This window comes from Plodia interpunctella, chromosome 18 (genome assembly GCF_027563975.2).
Source record: "Plodia interpunctella isolate USDA-ARS_2022_Savannah chromosome 18, ilPloInte3.2, whole genome shotgun sequence".
Taxonomy (NCBI): Eukaryota; Metazoa; Arthropoda; class Insecta; order Lepidoptera; family Pyralidae; genus Plodia; species Plodia interpunctella.
Window position 1 is genome coordinate 5855921 of NC_071311.1, and position 27022 is coordinate 5882942.

The 27022-nt window shown below is 36.0% G+C and overlaps 1 protein-coding gene across 1 annotated transcript; it reads left to right on the forward strand.

Moving 5' to 3' along the window:
• On the forward strand, positions 1–26732 carry LOC128677477 (follistatin-A-like). The gene is made up of 6 exons (XM_053758362.1): positions 1–306; positions 10792–10983; positions 12973–13182; positions 23068–23283; positions 23691–23912; positions 24371–26732. Exons 1-6 carry the CDS (start codon positions 162–164, stop codon positions 24442–24444), a joined length of 1059 nt encoding a protein of 352 aa, XP_053614337.1. The 5' UTR covers positions 1–161; the 3' UTR covers positions 24445–26732.
• Positions 26733–27022: the final 290 nt, after the last annotated feature.

Here is a 27022-nt window from a genome sequence, read left to right on the forward strand (position 1 = left end):
CGGCGACGGGTGTGTGGCGGCGCGGGCGGCGCCCGGCGCGGTCGTCGACACGCTCCGCCGCTGCAGTTGCAGTCGGCTCGCCCCGGCCGGCGCGGCTGACCGCGCCAGTCGCCGCCAGTACGCCGCGACCACTCGCCCGCGCAACACCGCGCCGGCGTCGGATGTGTCGCGCGGCCGCTGCAGCGCGGACTTGTTGCACGTGGGGCGAGCACGTGCGCGTGCACGCGCCGGCATGCGCCTCTAGGGGGAGCATGCGGCTGCCGCTGCTGCCTCTCTTGGTCCTCGTTCTCGCTCGCCCGGCGGCAGGTCAGATTTATATATTCTTTGTGCCTCTGCTTCCAGTACCGTTCGTCTCGATAATCCCATGAAAACTTGAAATTCCAATCGAATAATTTCCAAATCTAGTTTCAATAGGATCTGCTTCCCGTGCTGGTCCTATGATATGCGTAAATTTTCACCACTGCGAACCCGCGATAACCTGCATTCGAAACAGAAAATATCAGTCCGAATTTGAATTTCTGATTTTTGTTTGTTAAATAACTGTCCCAGTAATACCGTTAAATTCGATTATGGATGCAAATAAATATGCGAATGGCCATACGTACACTCGAAAGTTTTACTTTTTCCTTGTATGGCAACAGATAAAAGAATTAACTCTCTATAAAAGCACGCAAAGTTGCAAATTTTACGATTCCTTTATTAATTGTGTTTTCACAAGCTTTGGATAGTATTTTCCACGATAAAAAATCTCATCGTAATAATTTTAAAATGTGAAATATATAACACCCACAAAATACCATAATGTAGATACCTATTGGAAATGAAATAAAATCTACTGGAAAAGAAACAAAATATAGGGAACTAAGAGCACGAGAGTTGAGGTAACTAGTTAAGTTTCGCGATTGAATCCATTTGGAAAACACGTAAAAAGCACGGCGAGGTACGGTCACGATGAGTGGAGCAGTCATCCAGGTGGAATACATGAATTTAAAGCGTTGCACTCTGAGCGCAGCAAAGTTGCAGTGAAAATCCCGCCAATTTCAATACGACCGTATTCGAACTTGTCTGAGCCGCTTTATGTCAGGAAATTTTTATTTTCTGTTCGAAATAACTGCACCACATGTTCAGAAATTAGACCTTCACAAACCATTTTTATGCAAAATTTTAAATTATATAAGCTGCACCGGGACTTCGCTTACGTGGGAATTTCGTCATAAAAAATTACCCTATGTGTTATTCCGGGTTATTTCCGTCCAGTCGATTTTGCGTTAAAGAGTAATAAACATACATACATCCTTAAAAACTTTCGCATTTATAATATTAGTAGAAAGTAGTATTTTTCGAAACGCTACATTCGGAAAAAAAAGTCGAAAAAAACTCAATTAAACAGTGTCTAAATTCTCAGGTCATTTTAAATTTGTATTCTTATTTGTTAGAATATATAATGAATTGATATTCGTATTTCGTAGAGATATTCAGGTTTTACTTACGCGATTTTTTATTATTTAGCTAATTTAAAAGTAACGAAAATTGACTAGCAATTATGTTCTTATAAATTAAATGCATTTTACCCCAATCACAATAAAAAATCTGTTCGTGTTACGTGACGCTGATTATGCACGTATAAAAATTGTATGAAACTAAGTACGTGGTCCCTAAAAACCTAGAGAAATGGAAACCACTAAGCCTACAATCTTAATCTTCATGGTGGAAAATTAAATTACAAATGTATATGTTACAGCTGAACCCCGAAATACGACAACAACTACTACAACGACGACAGTTACTCGGGATCGTTACAATAAAAGGATAAGCACGGTACACTAGGTGTGCCGTGCTTTTCCCTTTATTGTGCTTATCCCTTTATTATTTCGCCTACATCTAGGTGAAAATGGTCACAGATGGCTAATATACGAGTATGTCATATAAGACGTTAATTTTCTGGTCAGAACTATGAAAATTTTAGAATAACACACAAACAGTATAAACGAATAGAATGTGCGATGACGAAGACCAGTAAAAAATGTAAGGCACTTTTCACAAAAAAGTTAAGAGTTATTTTAATTCCAGATAGATTCATTCTCTAAGAATTTTCTAATGACATAGTTCCGGATGACTCCGCGGCCACAGCGAGCCGGTTTTGTGCCTCAATCCAACCTTTGCTTATTGTTACATCAGTTTTTTTTTAATTATTTTATCAGTATTTTAGCCCTCGTTCCACATTAACTCACGCACAAAATCTAAGGAACCTCTCTCCCTGTGATTTTGTGTTGGTGGAAGTGTCTGAAAATCAGAGTTATCTCCAACAAATCACTGTTGGGAATAACAGAAGCAGAGATATTACTTTCTTCTCATCTTCTTATTGCTAATTATATATCTTGCAATGAAATAAATATTATAATACTAGCTATTGGTATTGTTCATTTCGTATGTAGGTACGCTCATAACTCATGTTTTTCAACATCTCGGGATCTAAGCAACGTATCGCGACAGATTTTAAGTTAGACAGATGTTAAGTTAGATCCGCTACAAAACCGCATCAAAATCCATCTAGTAGTTTTTGCGTGATTAGTGAATAAACATTTATACAGACAAAAATTTTAAAAAGTTTTACTTTTATATTAAAGTCAAATAAACTCCAAATTTAAATTTTTCATATCTCCTACGAACAGACATAGTCCACTTAAAGTTTTATTATATGTATAGTTGTTGAACTATGTAATACTAGGTATAACAATATAAAGTTATTTATTATTAAATCATGAGAAGGCATTTTAATCGTAAACAAGAAACTACTAATTTAAACAACCTATTAAATTTACGTCGACTAAAGAACTTTTAAACGTGTATCCCTTTTTAGAAATTATTTGAATTCTTATGGAAATATCCATGTGATAATATTTCTAAAAATCAATTTATAAACAATAAACGGTAACCATGTTAAAACCGGAACCCTATACTAAGGATTTTTGAAACACCGGAAAACATTTGACTAGTTACTATTTTATTTCCCAGATTTTTATAAAACCAAAAAGGTATTATGAGGTTTTTCGAGTTAATTGACTCGCAATGTACTTTTAAAATTCATCTCAACCATTATGACCGAATCTATGATTGCTAGAAGCCGTGGTGGAGTAATGGTTAACACCGCCGGTGGATCGAAAGATCCTGTTCGTGCCACCTCATATACCCATGTCTGACACATGTACCTATAGTAGTTTGCTTGCTTTCGGTGAAGGAAAATATCGTGAGGAAACCTGCACACTGGTTGATTGTTAACTTGTGTGTGAAATAGAGAAGGCTGTAGCAAACACTCCATTAATAGTGCCAAGAAATTTGTTGTGTATGTTTGACCACGACCTTCATCCACGAGGAAACAGACTGGCAAACTCATGTGGCACGAGTAGGATTTGAACCTGGGACCTTTCGATCCACAGGCGGTTTAAACCACTACCACCGCATCAATTCCCACGTACTGGAACATAATATTTCTGTCTCGGAAACATCCGCTGTTGGCCGCGTTGCGGTCGGCCACCTGATAATTGCTCGCAACAATAATTAAATAAACCTTTTTACATGGCGTAACGTTCAACCTCAAAACTTTAAAGTGTTTTTTTTTACAAAAAAGAAAGCATTCTGTGGATATTACCTTTACTCTCTCTCAGCTGTGTAAAAAAGAAATCTTTAAATTTTAAAGATTTTGCTGTTATATTACACGTAGCTGTATATTAGTGTTTGTTCTTCATGAATTCACGAGTAGGTACTCTGAGTTCACTCTACTATTCAGTTTGTTATTTCGTCGAAAAAGCAAGAGAATTACACATTTTATTTTTTGAACACCGACTTTATTTTTTCAATGTATCCTGCAATAAAAATTGACTAGAAAAAAAATTAGAAAAAATTTTTCAAGAAAAAAAAAAAGGAAAATTTTTGCGAGGAAACTTATACAAAATGTATCACTAGACAATAACCTAACCATAGGACAGAAATTTTCAAGACATTAACATATTTATTTTTGTAATTGCCATTTTTAAACGTTTCCTATGTTTTTTAACATTTTTCGTAACGTTTCGAACAAGTAAAAATTTAGGTATAATTTTTACTTCTTAATTTATTAATATCTATCTATAAATATAGAAAATGTAGACAAAGATCAAAAGTCAATTCATATCCGGAAATATTTCACAAAATGAATCAAAGATATACTGATGTAATAGCTACCGCCGGCAAAATTTGTACTATGTGTAAATAAATATTATAGAGATGCTCTGTCTGGTCTGGGCTCCGCCGCCGCGACCAACGGGCACCTGCAGGTAGAGCTGGGAAACTGGGATATTTTACATCGATATCGATAAGTATAAAGCTATCCTTCATTAGCAAAAGAATGAAAAAAAAATGTTAATATTAATATAAATTCTGACAGCGAGATTGAAAGTCATTTAGATTTTGATATATTCCGATAATTTACTAGCTTTCCCTAGAGGCCAGTAATTCTTAATTGAGGGTTTTATCCTTGCAGGATTCATTATGTCCGTACTTAGCTAATTAATATGAAATAAATGTTACAAGAATAACAAAAAATTAATCAGTTTCATTCAATAACGGTTGTAAATTCAGAGTAGGTAGGCACACCAGCGGTGATTACTTTAAAAATAAACTTTACCATTCAGCTATCGTTTTTTTATTCTTTTGTGTTTTGTTTACGATTGTTAAATTTAAAAAGTCCATATTTGGGAATTCCAAGCACAATTAAGCACTATACGACTGATTGTATAGCGAAGAGCGTGCAGTCCTCCAATATGCACATTACGTCGCCTCTAACGGGTTTATTGCTTTAGAATGAAGGAGGCCGTCTGCATGCCAAACAGAGATTCTGGCGATCGCCCGTTGAAATATGCGTACGCGCTTACACGCGTCTGTATTGAATCGCCGAGCGAAATTTATGTGAGTCCCGCCTCTTCACATACAAATGTTTCCGTGAATTTCGTTTGTTAGACGTTTGAAATGCCGATAAATAATAACATATCTTAACTATGAAGGTCATCGTTTCACAAATTTTCTCTTAGTTACAATTTTTTTCTCACCTTGTACATTTGGTTATATAGTTTATACGGGTTGTGAGCGAATTTATTCAAAATTTCGTATTAAAAATTAAAATCAAATTTCCATGTCTTGTCCAATCAAATCTCAAAATAGTTGAAATAACATCGACATAAGCCAGCACCTCATCACTAGCACAAATGCACGAGTTGCATGAGTTGCACCGCTGCGTTCATCGCATCGCGGACCACTCACCGGCTCTCAATACGAAACTAACAAATTGCATTATGTATTCTGTTCAATCAGATAACTTTGGTATCCACAAAAAACACAAAGATATCGTCAGAAAAGTAATTTTTATTCATAGTTTTATCTATATAATCCCAAATAGATGTTAGATATATACATTAAATGATTTCCCAACCTGTGTTACCTATAGTGGAATCCCTAAAATTAATTTTCTATTAAAAAACACTTCTCAGCTGTGTTTCTAGCTATTTCTTAAGTTAACAACATGTTCCTATAGTAAGAAAACCGCTAAAATATCTAATTCTGAGATGTCAGCTCGCGTCAGTAGGTGGTTGCGGTATTTGGATTTGAATTGACAGAAACGCGTGAAATCTGCGTTTGAGGCCATGCCAAGAGTTACATCAAAACTGAAGGCAATTAGTGCATAATCTATACTATAAATAGCACAACAAAAAATATTATTTTTGCGATCATAATTCAGCTTTGCAAAATATATTCATAAGATTCCCATAGAATGTGTGATCGCGTTATAGAAATTATAGGAAATATCAATTGATATTCCTGGCGCACCTTATATCCGTTCTTTGATGATTTTCTCCAGCTTAAATATACACTGTGTATTTCCAATATTGGCAAAAAACTAAATGGAATTGGAGATGAGGATGAGATGAAACGAAGCTAAATGTTTCCGACTGGAAAATGACAGAAAGAAAAACGTTTATTTGACAGCAATGATATCGTCTCATAAAAATATAGCTACGCAATATTATTGCATACCTATATCACTAGAAGTTACCCACGGATCTGTCCGCTGCAAAAAGTTGTCTCCAACTATCTCCACACTCAAATTAGCTTTACTTAATTGTATGGATTTTCTTATTTAGTATTTACCTATATTATCTAATATATTAATTTGGCTGGTGTACTCGTATATAAAAATACCCTTTATATATAGCGTGGTACGAAAGTCTTGATCAGTGAATCCGACTCGCACTTGTTTGGTTGTTGTAGGTAACTAGGAACCCTATACTGTGGTTGGTACGACACGCACTTGGCCTGTTATTGAGGTGAAAGAAAAAAAGCAAATACCTTTTACATTTATAATATCAATATGAAAGTATGAATATCCTCGTTGTCGAAACTGACATACAGATGCAGTGTGTTACGTCTTTATCCCTAACGGAATAGACAGAGCGAAAGAAGAGCCTCGTAACCCGAAGACCACGTTTACCTGACGAGCGGTTGAATTGGTCATTATATACCAGTAGTTTGTAGCTTACGAAAAGACTACATAGTATAAAATTTGACGAGAAAAAGTGTGAAGGTCTATTTCTGAATAAATTATTTCTAATTTAATTTGAATTCATGAAAGGAAACTATATCGAGTTTAATAAAGATTATAGGAAATTTTGCCATGAAAAGTACTATTTATATTGTCTGTGAATTTTTATTTTGCATTAAAAATAGAGAAATTGAAATAACAAGGTGCCAATAATATTAGTTGTAGTCATTTTGCGATTGTGTTGGCGCCGGAAAAAATAAACAGTGTCAAAACAACCTTTTTTCGTTATGTTTTGACTTCATTGATTTACAGAAATGTAATTTATTAGTTAATTTTTGTTTTATTTATATAGATTTATATTACACCCACACACTCATACACAAAAGAAGTTTTATTTTTAATACTTAGGTAACAATAAAAAAGTCCCAAATATAATGCGCGCTCTCTAAAATGCATGAAAACTTGACGCATTTCACCGGAATGACCTTAGTAATAAAGTGGCTAGACGGAGATTAGAATATTATGCAAAATGTCCAGACACCTTACTTGAGTCCGTCCTTCGCCCTAATACCAAATCTGGGTCGGCTGAAGGCTGCCAGACAATCAACATTTTAAATAAGGCTTTTGAAAATAAGGACCATTCCGAAAAACGTTAACAACACTGTATAAAGTTTATTTAAAATTTAAATGTATATAATACGCTACTTTAGCGACAATAAAATTTAATTGAGAGTCACAGACGCAAACAAAAACAATGATTTTATTTTGATAACACGTACCTAACGCAAGAATGCCAATAAAAACTAGGCTAGTGCGATATTTTTGTGTAGTTGTATTGTAACAGAGATCGTCTTGTGTATCTATTTTTATCAATAGCTATTATAGTTTTGTCCTGAAGAGGAAACTTTATATTTTTGTGATAAGTAGTTATAACTAAAAGGTAGTTTAATAAAAAAACATCTTTCGATTTTTCATAACACTTTCTTTTATCTTCTCACACATGCAAAGATGAAACTGTAAATCTCTTTAAATTTCAATTCGAAAAAACAGGTGAAAGGATATCCTGGTTTCGTTTATAAATAAATGTGAAATATGTTCGTCGTAAATCCACTCGTTATTTATTCCTAAAATCTTTCGCGAAAAATAGTTTTGTTATTCAATGATGCGTGCGATCAAAGAAGATTGTTTTCTCACAAATTAAAATAGATTTTTATAATTAGCCTAGCAAATTTAGCCTACTATTCTTGTCACCGAGCAGGGCAGGACAGTAACCATTAGGCTGAGTAGACAGCAGAGAGGCAGAGCCCAGGGAGCCCGAAACTAATAGAGGCAGCCCTTTCCCTTGATTGACTTTTTTAATCTGTGCAAGAGGAAGCTGGGTCTTCCTATGTTTATCTTCCGCTATGGGCCCAGAAAAAATTGCATATGAACGAATATTTGCAAGATTGTAATAAATAAATGAAGTACGCTGGTAACCTTATATGTTACTTATATGTGAAACTAAACTACCTAATTAGGCAGTTTAGTGAAGATTTGTTGATCATTGTAGCAATTTCGAAAAAGGTTTATTATTGTTATTAATAAACAGTTGAAAAACCAATAGTTCCTTTTACGTTGTGATAGAGGCGCCTATTTTATTTTTTGTGGATGGAGATACGATTTCTCGCATAAACTCTGTGCTCTTAACTCGAACGTTTGTTTCACAAAGCGCTAATAGTTCGGACAATCATATAACATTTGCTAACCAAAATTTATATTTTTTTTGTATTTTGTTTTTTGGGACACTTTATTTTAAGCCGTTTGAAACTCAGTATTGCTATTTTTTACTTTTTATAATTGAGTCGAGGATTTTTGTACTGTTTATACTCGTATATCCCTTATGAGTTCAAGTATTTGACATAATGGCGTGGATTTTTCAAATGGTATAGAAGTTCATTACATATATCACATATACAGTTTCAATCGGCAAAATCTTCTGTGTGAAATTAAGAGTTTTATTGCTAATTTTTGGAACTTTATATTTCGTAATTATTTTACTTTTTTATTTATTTTTTTATTTTGGGTACTTCTCTTTATTATAATGTTAACTAGCAAACCGTCCCGGTTTCGCGCGGGTAAACCCGTAATTAATTATACACCTAAACTTATTATGAAAACAGATCTAAGCATACATACCTAGGGACAGACAGATCACAGGAAGCGACTTTGTTTTAAACTATGCAGTGATATGTCAACATAGTTTATTGGCGCCAAATGCCGAAGCCACGCGCACGTGACGCGATAATATTATAATTATTTTGATGATTTACAAAGATACACGAATGTATGTATGTCTGATAGGGTCAACAACCGCCACTCCGGTCCCCACTTAAATCATATTCAGCATTATTTGCATTTCTACCACTGGATTTTATACCGATATTACAGCAAAAAAAAATCGGACAAACTTGGTTGTTGTAGCTTCATTTTATCAGTAGTTTAGTTAAAAGTAATTAAGTTAAATTAATACATTTCATTTTAGTGTGGCGTGTGGTTCCGCCCTAAAATAGGACCACTCCATATCCTCCTGTGGATGTTGTACGAGGCGACTAAAGGACACACAGCCTAGGCAGCTTATAAGCAACAATAGCATTCCCAAGGAAGGTTGACGACAGGCAAGCGGCTGGTTGTAAAATCATAGCCGAATAATCTTCAAAATTTTACAGTTTTTTTTACGCTAACCCCGGGCTTCGCGGCATCACAACCCCGAATGCTACCGGGAACATGCGGAGATGTGAAAGAATAAATTTAATTTATGTGCCTAATAGTCAACTGTAGTGGTTACCTATTATTTCTTTTTGTAAGTACCATTAGACCTAAATTGATTTATTTTGTTGACGAAAATATTTTTCACAATGATGTACCTATTTTTATGTACCTATTAGAGTTTTATTTTGCATATACTTATTTTACAACAATACTCGTTTAGATAATTATTACTTGGGCCTATACATGTACCTACATGCATTTTTATAGGAAAACGATTGCTGCCACTACTACGCACATTCCAACACACCACTGTTAAATTTTGAAAACTGGTGCTAATTTATATCTTGGCAACCCGGCCGACCAACACTTACTTGACTTAAACAAGCCGACCCGGAACTCTAGTGAAATACGAGATTTATAAATATGAACTCACAAATAAGTTCAAATTTAGACGAAAAAAATAACGGATAAAAATTCCACGCATCCAACGGTCAACCGGTTAGTTTGTGTGGACTTGCGTAGCCTAAAATTCGTTTAAAACTCTCGATGGGCAAGAAAATTCAATCGGCAAAAATTGAGACGTCCATTTTTGGTCGTGGTTCGCAGACTCCGGCGCATGGGCAGCGTCTGCTGGTCGTCTAGCTCGCTCCGGCCACTCGTGACTCATGCGCAGGAATTCGACCGAATACGGGTCTGGTACAATCACTGGCAGAAGTCAAACAACAATTTCTAATTGTACAACGCCTATATACAGTTAGGAAGTACTGCATTTATACCCATATCGTATCATAATAGCACAGATGGCTCTCTGTTCTGACTGCTTCGAACAGATACCACTTTTGCAATATTTTTTGAAACACATAATTTTACAGGTAACGAAATGTGCACTTTGTTTTTGTAACTTTCATGTCGATGATACCATCTGTGCGGGCGCATCTGCTCCATCCAATGTTTAGTCTACGAGAGAACATTTTATTACATATATCGAAAGTTCCGCTTTCTGTGATGGGTTTTGAGGCAAACAGTATATTTATTATTTCTCACAGGTGATTGAGTGTTTCTACCTCGCTACTAACGTAAATATAATCTCTCGACGTGAGTCACGGTAAAAATCGTTTCATTTCAACGTCACATCACTCTTCCCTAACACGACATCGATTCTACAGGAACACAACATTCTGAATTATTTTGTAACTAAGAATTATGTCGCATCCCGTATTGTATTAGATTCATTGAATTTTTATTTTAATCTCGAGGGTTGTTCGTTTTAACTAAGCCAACGGATACTGAAGCAATTTGTGATGTTATATGAATAAACTCAAGATTTGCCAATTTCTTATTTTTGTGACTTTCTTATGTTTCTTTACCTGTGGATAATCTCTCTATTACATAAGCTCTCTATTTCATACTTTCATTTACCTTTGTTTTTTAGCTTCCTAAATAGTAGTAATAAGTAAATATTGTCGTTACAGCCGGGATCTGCTGGTCGGGGATGGAGCGCGGCGGGCGCTGCAGCTCGGTGGTGGCGCTGCGCGTGGGCCGAGCGGAGTGCTGCGCGGGCGCCGCGCGCTCGCCCGCCGCCTGGAGCCCGCGGGACCTCGACAGCGGCGAGATCTTCTTTTACAAGGCCCTCTCTGGAGGCGTGCCTTGCACTGCTTGCGCTGGTAACTACAATTCGTACTACAACTTATTTACAATTCAGTAGAGAAATTCCTATCACTCCACCTCCTACGATCCCCTGCAGTCCATCCACAAACTAGACGTCACACATTTTCTAAGTATTCTTCTTTTAAATGCGACTTTGATGCGGATTTCACCATTTAGACAATTTATTCCCGAAGGTACTGTATGTATTATCTACGGGAATGCATACAGCCTTCCCAAATACCCCCGTGTGAAGCCAGGCCAAGTCGCTAGTACTTAATACATATAAATATACCTGAGTTTAATACTCAGACCGTTACTAAATAGGTTATCAAAATAAGAAGCACAATTACACAAGGAAGTTATACAAATAGAATAGACAATATGATCCTTGTATAAATCAACTAGTGTTAGACAAACTGATAAATAGTTCCAACAATCGGCCGGGTGCATCGTCCGATAAATGAACGGGCGAAATCAAGAGAAATGTTTTGGCACTCTGACAAAAATGTGATTTTATACACCTACAAATGTATTCTTAGACAATTTTTATTCTTACATAAATGCATGTGTTTGTTTTAATTATTATTTAATTCAAATTGTTTTGCCCATGTGAAAATTTAACAGCTTATATCATGTTTATATGAGAGAGACCGATATATTAAAAAGTGCCGTTGTATTGGTCCTCACAAATTTTGCCGAGACATACACTAAGAAGAAGAAGAATATTTAAAGTGTAAAAGAACTTTTTCACAGTTCCACTTTCTAAACAAATCTAATAGACTAAATAAAAATATTATAAATAAGTAAATGGAAGAGCAAATCTCATATAGGTACACTAAACTTACACTTAACAAATAAACTTACAAGTAGAATAAAGTTTACTTACCAGTCCAGTTATTCTAAATATACCTTCTTCTCCGTAGAATCGCCCATTCTAATTGCAACAGTTAAGTATATAAGTACTTACTTAATTAAATTCCTGGAATTTCGAAGGGCTAAAGAAAGTTAAATTAAAATCTACAAAAACGCGAATAAAAGTAACATAAAACTCTCTGAAACAATTCACGAACATTTTAAGTTTTACATTCAAAATAGATACTACCACCTTACAACATAACTACAATACTTCCATTACCACCATACAACAAACGTCGAGAAGTCCTTTCCATTAGAGATAAGAATCAGTTCATAAATACACTTCCGTGCTGGTCTGGGGAAGAAGCAAAGAGAAACACGGAATGTGCCAGCGGCTTCTCATCCCGCGATATTGTAAAAGCCAATCAAAAGAAATGGTTATGGAGATTCTCATAGGCTAGCAATAGCAACCTGTTTCATATAAATTCCACCAATAAGCTTTCAGCTAAACGTGGCCTTAAGTTTCTTGGCTCTGGCTACCCCGATAACGACGTGCTACTGTATCTGTATGAATACACTTTGAGATCAAGCTTCTCTGTACGTAGGAGGAGAAAACCTATTCTTAAACTGAAATGTGGCAATCTGTGTTTGCGTCAAAAGGAAAATCCGTATCGTATTTACCTGAAGCAACAGAGTTGCGTGCCAAGATGCATCGGGCAACGAAAATGTAACGTAAATTGGAATGGATTCTACGTGGGATGATGCGATGGCCGCGCATAAATAAACAGTGTGTATGCATGAATGAATTTCCGAAATGCTGTGACTACGCATCGTATTGGGAAAACCGCAAAATTGTGAATTTGGAATTGTTATTAGAGATATAAAAAAAAGTAATTTGTATAATTTTGAACGTGAGTATGTCTGTAATTGTAATTTTGTAACCCACAAATATTGCCAGTAACACTTTTATTTGTTGCTGAAAAGATGGAACCGTGGTCTACCGTCTGGTGGACTACCGTCTTAACATGGTCTTAACGTTTACTTTATTGCTTCGCGAATTAATCTTCATAGGTACTTTGAACACAAAATGGCCACTTTTTTGACTATGTTGAAGCTTAATCTTTATTAATTTCCTAATGATTTCTATACAGAATCATGTGCCGGTGTGTCTTGCGGCTCGGGTCGGCGTTGCGTGGTTCGCGGTGGACGAGCGCGCTGCGTGTGCGCAGCCGCTTGCCGCCGCGTGGGCTCCGTCTGCGGCACAGACGGAAAGACCTATCCTTCACTGTGTCGGCTGCGGCGACGCGCATGCCGCAGGCCAGCTAAGCATCTCAGCATGGACTACCCTGGACCTTGTCAAGGTATTTAGAGATTTTGGAGCTTTTTTTAGTTAAGTTTGTCGTCATCGCGATTTGCCTGCTGTTAAATCTGGTGAGTAGGTCAGTGACAAATGATGGTAAGAGTTTTCTATCCAAACTGATTCGATTTGATTGCACTATTGACAGCCTGCTACCTTTTACTGCATACGTCTGCTAACTTTTAAACTTGACTTCGGATGGTGTCTACCTATCGGAAACTTAAAAAAACACTACACTTATTGACCAACTTCAGTACCATGGGTAAAATTGCTTACCTACGGTATGACGTATTGTAATACGTAGGTATTACGTTTATTCAGTACATAAGAAGAAAAAACAATGGCTGTAATGCAATATTATTCTTAAATTCCATAAAATAAAACTTGAAGCTTATTTGGTACATAAAAATTTGTAGAGGAGGTCGATAGATTAAAGACAAATAAATATTTTTAAAGGCTGGTTCGCAAGACGTTTCGACCACTGTGGTCGCGCTGTCATTACAATTTTTAAAATTTTAACAAAGACAAGAATGAGTTTTACTCTATGACTTTACATTACTTACTCTGTACTGTAGTAATGTCAATTTTATGAATGATTGATTTTGGCAATGATTCCTACCTCAAGAAAATTGACGGATTGTAATGACCGCGCAGCCGCAGCGGTCGAAACGCTCTGCGAACCACCTAAAACGTCACGAATGGAACGATGGTCAGATAATTATTTTCATATCTTCATTATTGGCGATCATCGTTTTTCATCGCGTCATTAAAGATGCATTAGCCGATCTTTGTATGTTATTACAGTATCTAATATAAGTAGACAATGACTTGTAAATTTAAACTTGTCATTATGCATATTCGATAATACTCTTGCTTCCTTTTTATTACCTAATTTTAAGAGGATTTAAGGTCCCGTATTTCAAAAAGTACAAAAGTTACTCTTATATCTATACCTCCTGATCCGTAAAGACCAAATTATTTATATTTATTATTTACGTACATTTTCAAATTTTGTCACTGCAATTAGTACCCACAGGTACTTTACCTACGCGTTGATATCTTTACTTTGTATTATGTGGAAATTAAAACATTATTTTTTCTCTTACGTTGTTAATAATCTTAATCATCATGTGATTATTCCATACGACATTTCAATTTCAAATAAATTTCAGGGCTAGATTTGTTTAACATTTTATGCTATTTTATTTTAAGAGTACTTAGTTACTTATTCTCGAAAATGTATTATGTGAATATCTTTGATGTTATAGACGAGTCATTTGCACCGCTATAACGAAGCCCAAAGCATTTGATGATTGACAAGATAGTCGTCCAGTCTAGACTATAGTTTGTCTATATCTGAATGATTCAGCACTCGCCTAGCAACACGAGCTAGCAACAGCGGGGCCTACCGAATAGGTACGCATTTCGTCCCTCGTCAGTTTCGTCCCATAAAACGAAACTCCTACTCTGAATAAATAATTAACTTTATTTAACAGCTAAGTCCTATTAATATTATGAAATTGATTAATATCGCTTATTCGCTATAAGCCATATTGTGAAAGTGTATTGAGTTGCCATTGTTATAAAAATGAAATAAAATTACTTATATCACTTCAATTACACAAAAAATGAGTTTGGCTCGAAACTCGAAACTAATAATTTTATTTCAAAGAATCCGTTTTGTCACTTTCGTCCCATGGGACAAAAATATTGAGGAAAGTACCGGTTCCTCACTCGGCTGTTTGAAGCTCATCAAACTTTACAGGCTCATTACGGCCTGTTCGTGCTTCACTGCGTTTCTTAGACGATTGTTAGTCGAATTTTTTCAAGTATTATTTGCACTATAATAACTATGCAGCTATACTTCCATGGAAATCTATAATCTAATATTATAAATTTAAAAGCGAGTTTGTTTGTTTGTCCTTGTCGAAACACATAGGATTGAGGTGATTATAGGCGTGGATATGTATAGTTGAAAAGCTAGATATTAGTGGAATAGGTAGACTTTTGGCCGCAAGCAACAACTAATTTCTAAATAAAAAAGTAGGATTACTTAATTCCAAGTCTTCTTCTATTGTATACTATCCTCTACATCCATGTTCTATATTTTATTGGAATCTGACCGTAGATATTCCGTGAACAACAAACGAATCCAACAAAATAATCCAAGAGGTGTTGATCTCAATATTCCTTACTTACTAGTTTGAGAGTAGGACAGGCTATGAGACATACACATAGTAAGTTGTTGTAATGTTAACATGTTTGAACCAAATATGTATATAAAATTTAATTGGTTCAACCATTTATTGAAATTATGGTGTTTCAAAGACATTTGGGAGAGAACGGTGCCAGTGCCAATTCTACAATACACTTTGGAATATAAATCAACATTTACATACCTATGTAGGACTTACGTATAATTATGTAACTGTTTATTTATATTCATAATATTATGTATATTTATATACTTATATAGTATATTCTAGATACATAGAATCTTAGTCAGATGTCTGTCTAGGGCTATTCTGTTTAATTAGAAAACCGCATACGCATACGTTCAGGTACCTTTAGTATACTACTAGTAGTACTTTATTATTATGTTATGTTTTTCGCTCAAAAGTTAGTGCCACTGGCGAGTGAGGTCCTGTACAGAAAGCAAGCCAGGCTTACTTTACACCTGCAGTGTAAATAAATGTCTCTCTTTGAAAACTTCTCGAAATATTGTCCCTCAAAAATGTTCAGCTTGCTGGAGATGCATGACCTCTTGAGCCCCGTATGTACTAGCAATGATTCGTTGTCTATGGTAATGGCCAAGTCACGATTGACTGTGACTGCACTCTCGCCTGCCCCGTCTGGTCAAGCGTCTGCGCATACACACATGCGCGTAGCCGCGTACACATAATAAATGGCGTGATTTTTATTTACCGACATGAATCATTCACCTTAACAAGTCGGAATTTTATATAAGCTAATTCTTGTAAATTTTAGACGGTCAGTACTGTTAATTTAGTATAGCATACGCCGTAGTTTGAACTAGCCGAGCGAATGTTCTCGCTTATTATTGCACAAATTCAGATTATAAATTAAGACATATATGTATATATACGAATACTAAATGCTTTTAAAATATTATGCATGGGTATGTTGGATAGTCGTTGGGCTGAGAGCCCTTGAGGGCTTCGTAAGATTGATATCAGAAAATAGGTAGACGCTCGCTACTTATCAATTAGTTATTTGAAGCCAACCTAGGAGCTGTTGTCAATAGCTCTTCTTCAAAAGTATTTCGCTTTTCACTCCCTTTGCGGTAGAATTTCTAAAATTACTTACAAAAAAACTTAAGTAGGTGTACCTATGTACCTATCTGCAACATTTTAAAATCATTGAAGTTGCTACGCTCAACGGATCAGCTCGACTATCCCAATCAATCAGCGACAATAGTTATGCATCCAATATAGATTGTTTCACAGATTAATTAATCGGTGAGTACAGCTTCAAATATGTAAATTTGTTATTACATATAGACATAGGCAATGCATACCATGGAAATCGTCACGTCGCGCCTACAGCGATTGCACTATCGCTGCCGCCGTCTGGCCTGCCGTCTGCGCATGTGCACATAATGGCGCCATTTTCATTTTCACGTACTTTATTCACATGTTTATGCACATTTTTTCCCGCATTATTCTATTCTATTCCTTTTCTCCGAACTTCCCAAGACCTAGTAGGTTATTGTGATAATATTTTTTTGTATTTCAAAATACGATTTAATAAAACTTATTTTTTGTAACTTATTTTTCCAATTCCAAAATTATACCCACCAATTTTCTTTTATACCTACACTATTTTTGTGTTTAATCCCATCCCACTAATATTATGTGCGAAAGTTTGTGAGTATGTTTGTTTCTTCTTTATGCTCAAACGGCTGGGCCAATTGTTTTTACCACGGGAGTATGTACAGCTAACGTTTTTCATAATTTCCATGACGTTTCCCTCAAGACCTAAATGAAGTGTCTATACATTTCCAAGAGCTAACAAGAGAGAGGGAACAAAGTGTTGAATGTTGATAGTCGTGACGACGGAAAGCAAGTTTAGCTTACCTACTTTACTACCCTTCCTAACTGGAACACCAGTTTCTTGACCTCGGTCTCGGGCTCTCACTGAACGTTGGTTCAAACTCAAACCACGCGACGTCATCGTATCGAGTTAGGATATTTGAAAAATAGGTACTTACATGCAATATTTGTATCTTGGACGGACTAGGTCCAAGTCAAAAGAAAGATATATAGTAAATAAATAACTATGAAATATCTACAACATTTGATATCATTATGTTAATAGAAATCCATTTATTTAGATGTGCATGAATCCAGAAATCATCTTCTAAATGTTTTGACTACCTATACACGGTTTGGTTGGTGATGATAACGAAGTCCAATCCTAGCCTCGAAATGATAGTTAGTAGTTTGTATATTTCTTTATTTAAATTGTATATTCTAGCGTAGGGTCTAGGTAATAGACTTCCATCGTTCGTGACCGAGTGCTAACCACACAGTATCCACACCTGCCATTCCCACTCTACCTTTGTTTTCCATGGGGCATTAATCGTAGAAGCCATAGTGATTATATACTCTGTTGTAAATGCCTTAATGACTGGCCACTCCCCTACTACAGCTTCGTGGCTCGCTCGCTACATCTCTATTGGGATCAACTCTGTAATGGCTCATTGCGATGCCCGATACGTCCAACCTAGGGTTGCCAAATGGTGCCGACCATTGGTCACGATTATCCCAACATGTCTTATGAGTCCGGACAAAATGCAGTGTCCACAACAAATCACGAAACCATAATAAAGTTAATTTTTTTTTATGATTACGCGGTTCAAAACTTCACTTCGCTTATTCGATTGAACAAATACATGTACTAAGATAATTGATTTAAAAAAACGAATTTGTTGTACCTAATACTTTAAAAAAATATATCACATATAATATAATTTGTACCGACTATGGTCCCAAAATCCCGACTTTTTGGCATTTCGCCTAGATATTTTGCCACGGGTCATCTCACCTGGCAACCCTAGTCCAGCCGCGTCTCGCCTCGAGCGCTCGCATGTGAATGAAACCATTACCATAAGTTTTCGAATGCTATCTTAACTGCCTTTTTGAAAAGTCGAAAGCATAAGGAAATAATAGAGATAATGCGTATTTATGGGTGTACTTACTGGCAGCGGATGCATTCATATTAATTGTGCATTTAAATAACAAATGGGAACAGGCGTCACCGGCGCGGCGTTCCTGTCGGTAGAATATGATATTCCATTCCTCGCACGTATCACTTGGGCCTAATATTTTATGCCTAGCCGGGTGCGGTGCCTGGGTGGCCATACAGTTGAGTGGTCGATGTACTGCTACTCTTGGTAACTACTGGTCTTGGATTTAACAAATATCTGAAAAAGATGTCAATTTAAAAGAACTTTAGATGGATCTTCCAGCATGAGGGCAGTCGACAGTCGTCTGATTAGTTCAGGGATAGGTACACGTACTCTACTTACCCATTTTTATTCTATTTATTGAAAGATCTCGTGGTAGTTACGAAAAAGCATCACTGTTGAGAATATTGGAACAAATAAATGGTAATGCTAACAATTTTTCGGAAATTTCCGGCAATCAACGGTCAGAAATTTCCAGCAGATATGATTGTGAAAGTTTTATACTGTCATTTTCACAATATTATAAATACAGTAAGTACCTAACCATTCAGATTTTCATGAAAATCTGACGGAAAATACTATCCAAATCCAATAACCAAATATGAATAGCCAAATTGGATGGTAATTGGTCCATCATTTTTTAAATATTAATCTAATAATTCCTAGTCTCATCCGTCCGCACCGTAATTCAAACTGCAAACCGCAAGTGCACATGAATATTTTAATTAAAAGCCGTCAATTCAGAGCGATATTGCGTCAGTTAAAACGATAGTGTGGCGTCATAACTTCCAAAACTCGTTTAAGTTCGAGAACCCTTGGTAAGCGTGCAGGATGTCATCGGTGACTGTGACTGCAATTACGGAGGAGGCAAAACCGGCCAGCGACGTGCGCCCGAGTCAATGGGAACATGTTGCGAGTAAAAGTCACTACCCTTTTCAGACACGACACTCTTTCTCCAAAAAATTCAAGGTTTGCCTCTTGTGTTATGTTACCAACTTGTATCGTAACGTGTGTTGTTGGTACGCTAGCGCCAAACATTTTTTATATAGCAAAAACTAAGAAAATACCACAGATTATGCTACTAGATAATTGATTTTATTAGATAGAATAAAAATTTGTATAAAAATACTGGCTCGAGTGAGATATTTGTATTTTTGGATTACAACTATGGGTTTTCAACTTCCTGCTCCTAAAGTTTGTAAGGAATTTTTCTAAAAAAGTATATTAGGGTAACTAGAAGATTTATCATACAAGTACATAACTTCACCGGCTTCATTATTGACACATTATTAATTGATAAGAAAACGTTTTGCATTACAAGTTACATTGAAGAATGATATTTTTTATCTTTTGTCTGTGTCTCAGTTCATTTGCAATAACTTAAGAAAATTACTATGTACCTTATCTACTCTACTATAACTTAGACAATTTATGGTTGTCGATGGTCAGTCACGAATATACGCTATATACGATCAATCATCAATAAACACAAGGTAGGTGTATTCCTCATGGTTGGGGGTCGTGGTCATTACGTGGAATGAAACACACACATCTTTCTGGGCACTATTAATTGAGTGGTTTGCCATTTGCCTTTTGCATTAATTTTGCCAAACAGTGATTTAATTGAAATTATTTAAGACGTGTCACGACGCGTTTAGACGACTTGAATAATATCTGACACCTGTGTGATAACACAGATGTGATGATGTGTGTTAATTGATAAATTAACACACTCGAAAAGAAGACTACTTAAATTGATTTACCAAAAATCATTAAGAGGTTTTTTTTACCTTTGGCTTGATACAGAATCATCATAGTAACCGCACCATAAGCTGCTCTTGAAGACTTGGACTGGCCAAAACGCTGCCTATTTGCCCAAAATTGTGATATTGTATTCATCTAAGCTTCATACAATCCATTGCCTTAGCACGGGAATGCATATAGATGGAAAATAAATAGTGGAATCTATAGCTGCTATTGGATATTATCGATAATAATCAAAAACAAGTCTGAAACCATAAACAAGAACTTCTAAAATGTCTATGTCTGAAACCAACAATAATACTAATGAAGTCTCACTAAATGCATCGTAGACTATAGCACCATATACTTTAGTACGGCATAAACTGTACCTAGATTGCAAATCTTCATACCGAATGAGGGCCTAGTCGTAATTTCATGAGATTATGTTATTAGCCAGTCGTCGCTATCTAAATTATTCCTCGGATATGTAAATGTGGCATCTGTTCTATTCTAATCTTATAGGAAGGTATCATATCTGCATTCGTCCAGGCTTCTCGTTGCATGTTATGAATAAGCATCGAGATACCAAGGTAGCCCAGGGACGGAGAGATGATGCGAATACTTTTTCATGCCAAAAAAAACTAAAAATTCGTCAAAAATGCTTTTACTCTAGACATAGAAACTATATACTTCTTGATATCTTTCGTTTCGCTCACTCAAGAAAGAGAAATGCGTTTTGTGAATACACGAGATGAAACGGGATAGGATTGCTAATATCTTTTGATCTAGTTATCTAGGAGTTTTTTGTTGGTGTTTTGACATTGGTGGCCACGGTTCAATTGTTTTTTTAGTTTAAATTGATTTTCTATATCTAACATTATGTTATTATATACATGTTGTCATGTTAGGTAAGTATTTATTAATAACATATTTATTAATCGATCATAGTAACTATATGTAAGTACTTAGGTAACTAAATGTAATACAAATTAAAATGTACGCAGAATTTTAAATTATAAGTAGACTGAATGGTTACTTAGTTTATATGGTTGTTACATCTACTTAATTATCTTGAACCTTGAACTTTCAAGTAAGTACTTAAGTAGGTATGTCGTATTTATTTTTAGTTAACTACACGAGCGGTTCTTGCTTTGCAAAGTATCATGTCACGAATATTTGGTTAGAATGTCGAATGTAAAGGCACTGGCCACAAAGAATTTTACGGCAAATTTTCCAAATTGTTTAAATAAAAAATACAATTCATTTATTTCAGACACTCGATCCATACAAAATAAAAACAAAAAATAAATCTTTACATATGTACTTATTGCAGATTTTGTTGTTGTTAATAAGCCAAATAAAATTACAAAAATAAAAATAATAAAGTAAAACTTTTGCAAGAACTTGTATGTATTGTCACTAGTTCCATCAGTAATTAATTCCATGGAACCAATAATAACTTTTTCTCATTACCTACCTACTCGGTCCCGTTGTCACCCTGTCAATTTCTCTCTAAAGGGAAACCTTTTCTATGAGGGAAACAATATGTATAAATAAGGGGCCCTGCGGCTTCGATTAGACGTGATAAATCCAAGTAATCTAAACCTAAACGTAGCCCTCGATCGCTGTCCAGACTGGACTTGACTAACGTAGCTCTTTAAAACCGCAATGCGATACAATCGGGAAAAGCGTTGGATATTTATAAGCTTCGCTGCTCACAAGCATTAGGCTATAGAAGAGTAACCCAAGTTATACCGTCAGAGACCGCAGCAGTGTGGGTTATTGCTAAAACATTGTAAAACATTTAGGTATTTTATATAAATTCACTTTTAATTAACTTGTAACTCTAATAAACTTCAATAGATTTTAACAAAATAAATTAATTAACGTAGCTCCTGTGTATTTATTTTTGTTTTCGCTATTAACTAAAATAATTCGGGTTTTTGAATGTAACTTACAGGTCATTCAAAAAGAAAACATTTTAATTACTGTACAAATGGGATTATGATGGGATCAGTAATAACCAGTAAAGTTTAGCATGTTTATTTGCGTGATGTGATACTTATCGTGCCATTTCCGTGCTCTCTATAGACTACACCAGTGCTTGTTTGTCTGATTTCTACTCCGTTATTATGTTACATTAGGCCTCGTATTTCCTATTTTACAGCCGCGCCGTGTCAGTAAACTTTTTATCTGGCTCGAAGGACCAGCTATTATCGTTATTATAGGCGTTACGGTAACTTTATAGCGACTTTAAACCTTTGTCTGTTACTAAGTGCTCTTTCACACGCCCAACTATCTATTGGCAAATAAAAAGGTATTACCAAGCGGATTAACATTATATCTTATCGTACAGCGATTGTTACAGTTAATTAGCAGTTAATCCTATGAAATTAGTCGCGGCTCCATATTTAGTATCGGACATTCCAATATTCAAGCTACAGGGCATAGCTAGTTCTCATAAATTTTAACTAATGACCAAGCCGCTAATATGAAATCTAGTCTCAGTTACTCGTACTTATATCTAATAAATTTATCCGTATCTAACATAATTTTATTGCGTTATCTATTGATTGATCTGTAATCAGTTTAATCTAGAGTTTCTAATTTGTAGTTTTTGTTTCTTATTTGCTAAGTATACCGTCCATCCATCGTTATCCTTATCGTTCTTGTAGAATCAATAAACTACAATTGTCATAAAGAGTAGAAAATAGTATTCAACGAAGTACTAATTTTTCATTTCAATACCAAATAAAAAGGTCAAGATTGGCGCCCTTCTTCATTTCTAACTCTTTATAGACAGACTATATCAGCTAGACTCTGAAGGTATAGATATACTGAAATGCGGATTCCAGTATTAATAGCTATACGTGTTGATACAAACCATTCCATGAAATGTTTTAGATCAACATTTTTAAGTAATACATTTTCTACCAGAGGGTAGCTGCGACCTAGTCCGGTGCGGCGGCGACAAACGCTGCGTTTTGGACGCCGAGTTGGGCGCGCACTGTGTGCGTTGCGGCACTTGCAACGTCGCGGGCGCGCCGGTGTGCGCTATCGACGGCAAGACGTACGCCGGCGCGTGCGCATTGCGGAAGGCGGCTTGCGAACGCGGCAGGGCGCTGCCGCTCGCCTACAGAGGATCTTGCATAGGTGAGTATCTAGGTAGGAGGTACCTAGTTTAATAATCGATTGACGGCTAATTTCTTGCTGTTTAGAGTAAGGTTGCTGTTAAGACGCGTGCTTCGAAGTGTCTGAGGAAAAATCTATAGCTATATGAGCACTATTGGACCGCATAGGCTGTTCAATTAAGACGCACACGCACACGCTAGCGCCACCGTCACACATGTAACAATTTATTTACGAAACAAAAAAAGTGGTACTACAAATAATAATACGCTAGATAACAACTAATTTACTAGAGAGTAGGTACATACCTATCTATATAGGTTTTGCTATGAATCCAAAAAAAACGATAAAAATGTGATAGTGATGACTAGTGAGTCGGGAACATATAATATCGGGAATATTTTTTGATAATTTGTTTCTCTTTTCGGCAGCGAACGCGACATGCGCATCAATATCATGCGGCGCGGGTCAACGCTGCGTGGAGGGGGGGGCAAGCGGGGCGCGGTGCGTGTCGTGCGGGTCGTGCGGGGGCGGCGCGCGGCGGCAGCTGTGCGGGACTGACGCCAGGACCTACTCGTCCTGGTGCCGGCTGCAGAGGGCCGCCTGCCACGCCGGCAGGGTTGTGGACCCTCTGCATCCTGGGCCTTGCAAAGGTTGGTGGAACATTCTAAAAGTTAACCTTGTGAAGCCGTTTATACATTATCGCCAAAATCTTTGGCGGATTCGGAATGATTGTTATTGTCGTAAATAAAAGCTCTCATAGAAGCTACGCAATGTTCGTTCATTCGCGTCGGCATCTGTCAGATCGGTAGTGTGTAGCCAAGAATCTAAGGTAGCCGGCATAATATTCAATATTTACAAGCTTTTATTTAACATTTCCTGTTCGAATGGGTCACATCTCAGAAAAAATATCCTACAGAGTTGAAATTCACATCATTTCAGTTCCCGTGACAATGCATTATTATGAAAACCATAACCTAATAGTGCACCTAGGTTCGGATTCCTCAACTGTTTACAGCACCGACATGATTTTTTTGTCATGCCTCAAATGCAACAGAACTGAACTAATCGTCAAAAATGTCATTTTTTTTTAAACTTATTTCCATTCCAGGCACTAAAAACATAACGGACAACAGCGTGGCCCGTGAGCGACGCAAGGACGACATCGACACACGCGTCCTATAGTCATAGACATAGATTTAGCGCAGTTTAGCTTTGTAGGTTCGGCACGCGGCGGTCACTCTGTGCCGGATAAATATATTTCAACCGTAGACAGACAAACACTTCGTCATATGCCTATTACAAATACACGAGAAGAAACGAGGCAGAGCGATAATAACTTTTGGGCCTCTTCTCATGTACACGGTTTTATAACGCCCAATCTGCCGCTTTGCATGAGATGAGCCGGGAAGTTGTATTGAATAATTCTATCCTACTCGTATTTGGCTTCGCTAACTCGTCATCTTCTGGTTTTCTTTGCCTTTGAGGTAGTATATTAAGCTATCTAAAATTATCACAAATTCGCCGATATTGTCGTTACATAGAGTTTAATATTGCATCCTGGATATTTGGTAAAAAAATCTGTAGAAAATTGTTTTTTTTTTTGACAAAGTTATCCATCCACGACTCAATACATAAGTGGCATCTATCAGAATGAAGACCGCCGCGCAGTCATTCTCGTGCCAGGTTAACCGAAACAATTCAAACATTTCTTAGTTAACGTAGATTTAGATCAATCTATTGAGATGCACGTTTTTCAAACTTTGTAGATAAATAATAATTCTATAATAGTTTTTTAATAATTATTAACACTTACATTATTAAATTTGAGCACCAAATCGTACTTAATATTTAGTCAAAATATTTCTAGGGACTTTGTAGTTAGCACAATATTTGGAACCTTAGAATATTTAATAAAATTCTAATTTCTAGTTGTCATTCTGACACTCGGAAGCTTATAATTGATGAAAATGGATTAACAATTTCATCGGACTGACGTTGTTCTTAAAATTTGATTAACTCTAGTACTTTAAGACTTAATTTTACTTCACGGAACGTGGATAACGCTTAATGCAATATTTATTATTATTAAGTTACAAATATGAAGTTTAGTGCAATAATTTTATTGAAAATTGTATGAAATTTATGTTACATGTTTTGTTTTGTTTGTTTAAAATTGAATCGAGTTTCGCATAAGTCAAATTTAATTCGGAATTATGAAGAGTGTTATCGGATACGTTTTCAGTATTACGTGTGTGTAAGATTTTAGAATATCTTTATTTTCGAAACATTTTACATTGGAAATTAAGTGATCTTTATAGACTGTAGATAAAAGTAATTTATTGTTACTTATAAATCATTTCCAAAATGTTTTCCAATATTATTTGTATGTGAGTTTACATTTGTGTGGTGATGTAGATTTCTTGGCGTCCTTCTTAGCTTTAATTAAATATTTAACATGTTTCATTCGTCTGTACTTATATTTCTTTGAATACTTAATTGTTAACATGTTTCAATCTTCAGACATAGTCTAGCTAGGAAGTGTAATAATATTGTTTAGAAAACAACTTATACAATCATAAGGTCGTTCTTCTTCCGTTTGCCCGAATCGGTTTGTTCCCATTGAATCACACCGCGATTTGTAGCCCTGCTACACATCGGGAGAAAAAATATATAGTAAGGTTACAAATCGCGTTGTGACTCAATGATGACTTTACTCATTGTTTTGTTCCTAATTAAATCAATAAGGTGTAGACCACTTCTAAATTGTTTTCATGCACTCTTGAGTGACTCAACCTATTATCGATTGACTTACAAATTAACTGTAGACTGTGTTTTGTCTTAAATTTTATTATTTCCTAATTTTTAACATGCAAAAGTTACATGCCTTTACTGTTTGCCAAGCCAAGGAAGTTATGAATGAACCTCGCTTATTTTAATTTCATGACAAGTTACTATTTGTAATAAAGTCCAAAGATTCTAAAATTGCAGATACGTACGTGAAGCCAAAATATGAAGCGTGTTTTTAGTTTATAGAGGCCGTATTTGGTATTCGTAGTCAGTCGTTGCTCTGTCAATGAACGAGCCTACAACTATAACTGGGTGATATTTAATTATTGTGCGAGTGAGAGGCAAAACTCTTTTCACCTTCTCGATTTAGGAGAGCAACGCAAAATTAAGTTTATACACACAGCTTTTTTGTGATTATGCGAACAAATTGAAAGTCATGTATGTAACATTTTATTCTTATTACATGGTACCAAAACGGCCTAAAAACTTGATGTTATAAAAGTGGATAGTTTTATTTAATTTTGTATGGACGTCTGGCTCCTGTCAATTACTTCTTAGTGCTAATCAAGTTGTTAACTGTATTGTATCTGACTATAATAATACTAAATTGTTGTAGTTGAACTCATTGCAAACCTAGATGTATAATATATTGTCTTTGTTTCTTCATAAATATTTTACACTGATTTTTTTTTGTTTTATTTATGTGTTACATAAATAAAATACACCCCAGTTTCTCTAGCGAGCATAATGGCGCATAAGACAGCACATTGCCGGAAGGTGGTTCCTTGGTGGTTTCCACTAGGCATGGAAAACAATGTTGATGCAAGCAGGAATGCGTACAGAAACTATTTTTGCGTAAAGGTTTTGTTGAATTATATCTGGTACAGACTGCATTGAGATTATTCTATAGCATTAGGATAAATAAGGATCTGTAATTATAGATGTTAACAATGTGAATAAATAAATCTGAAAA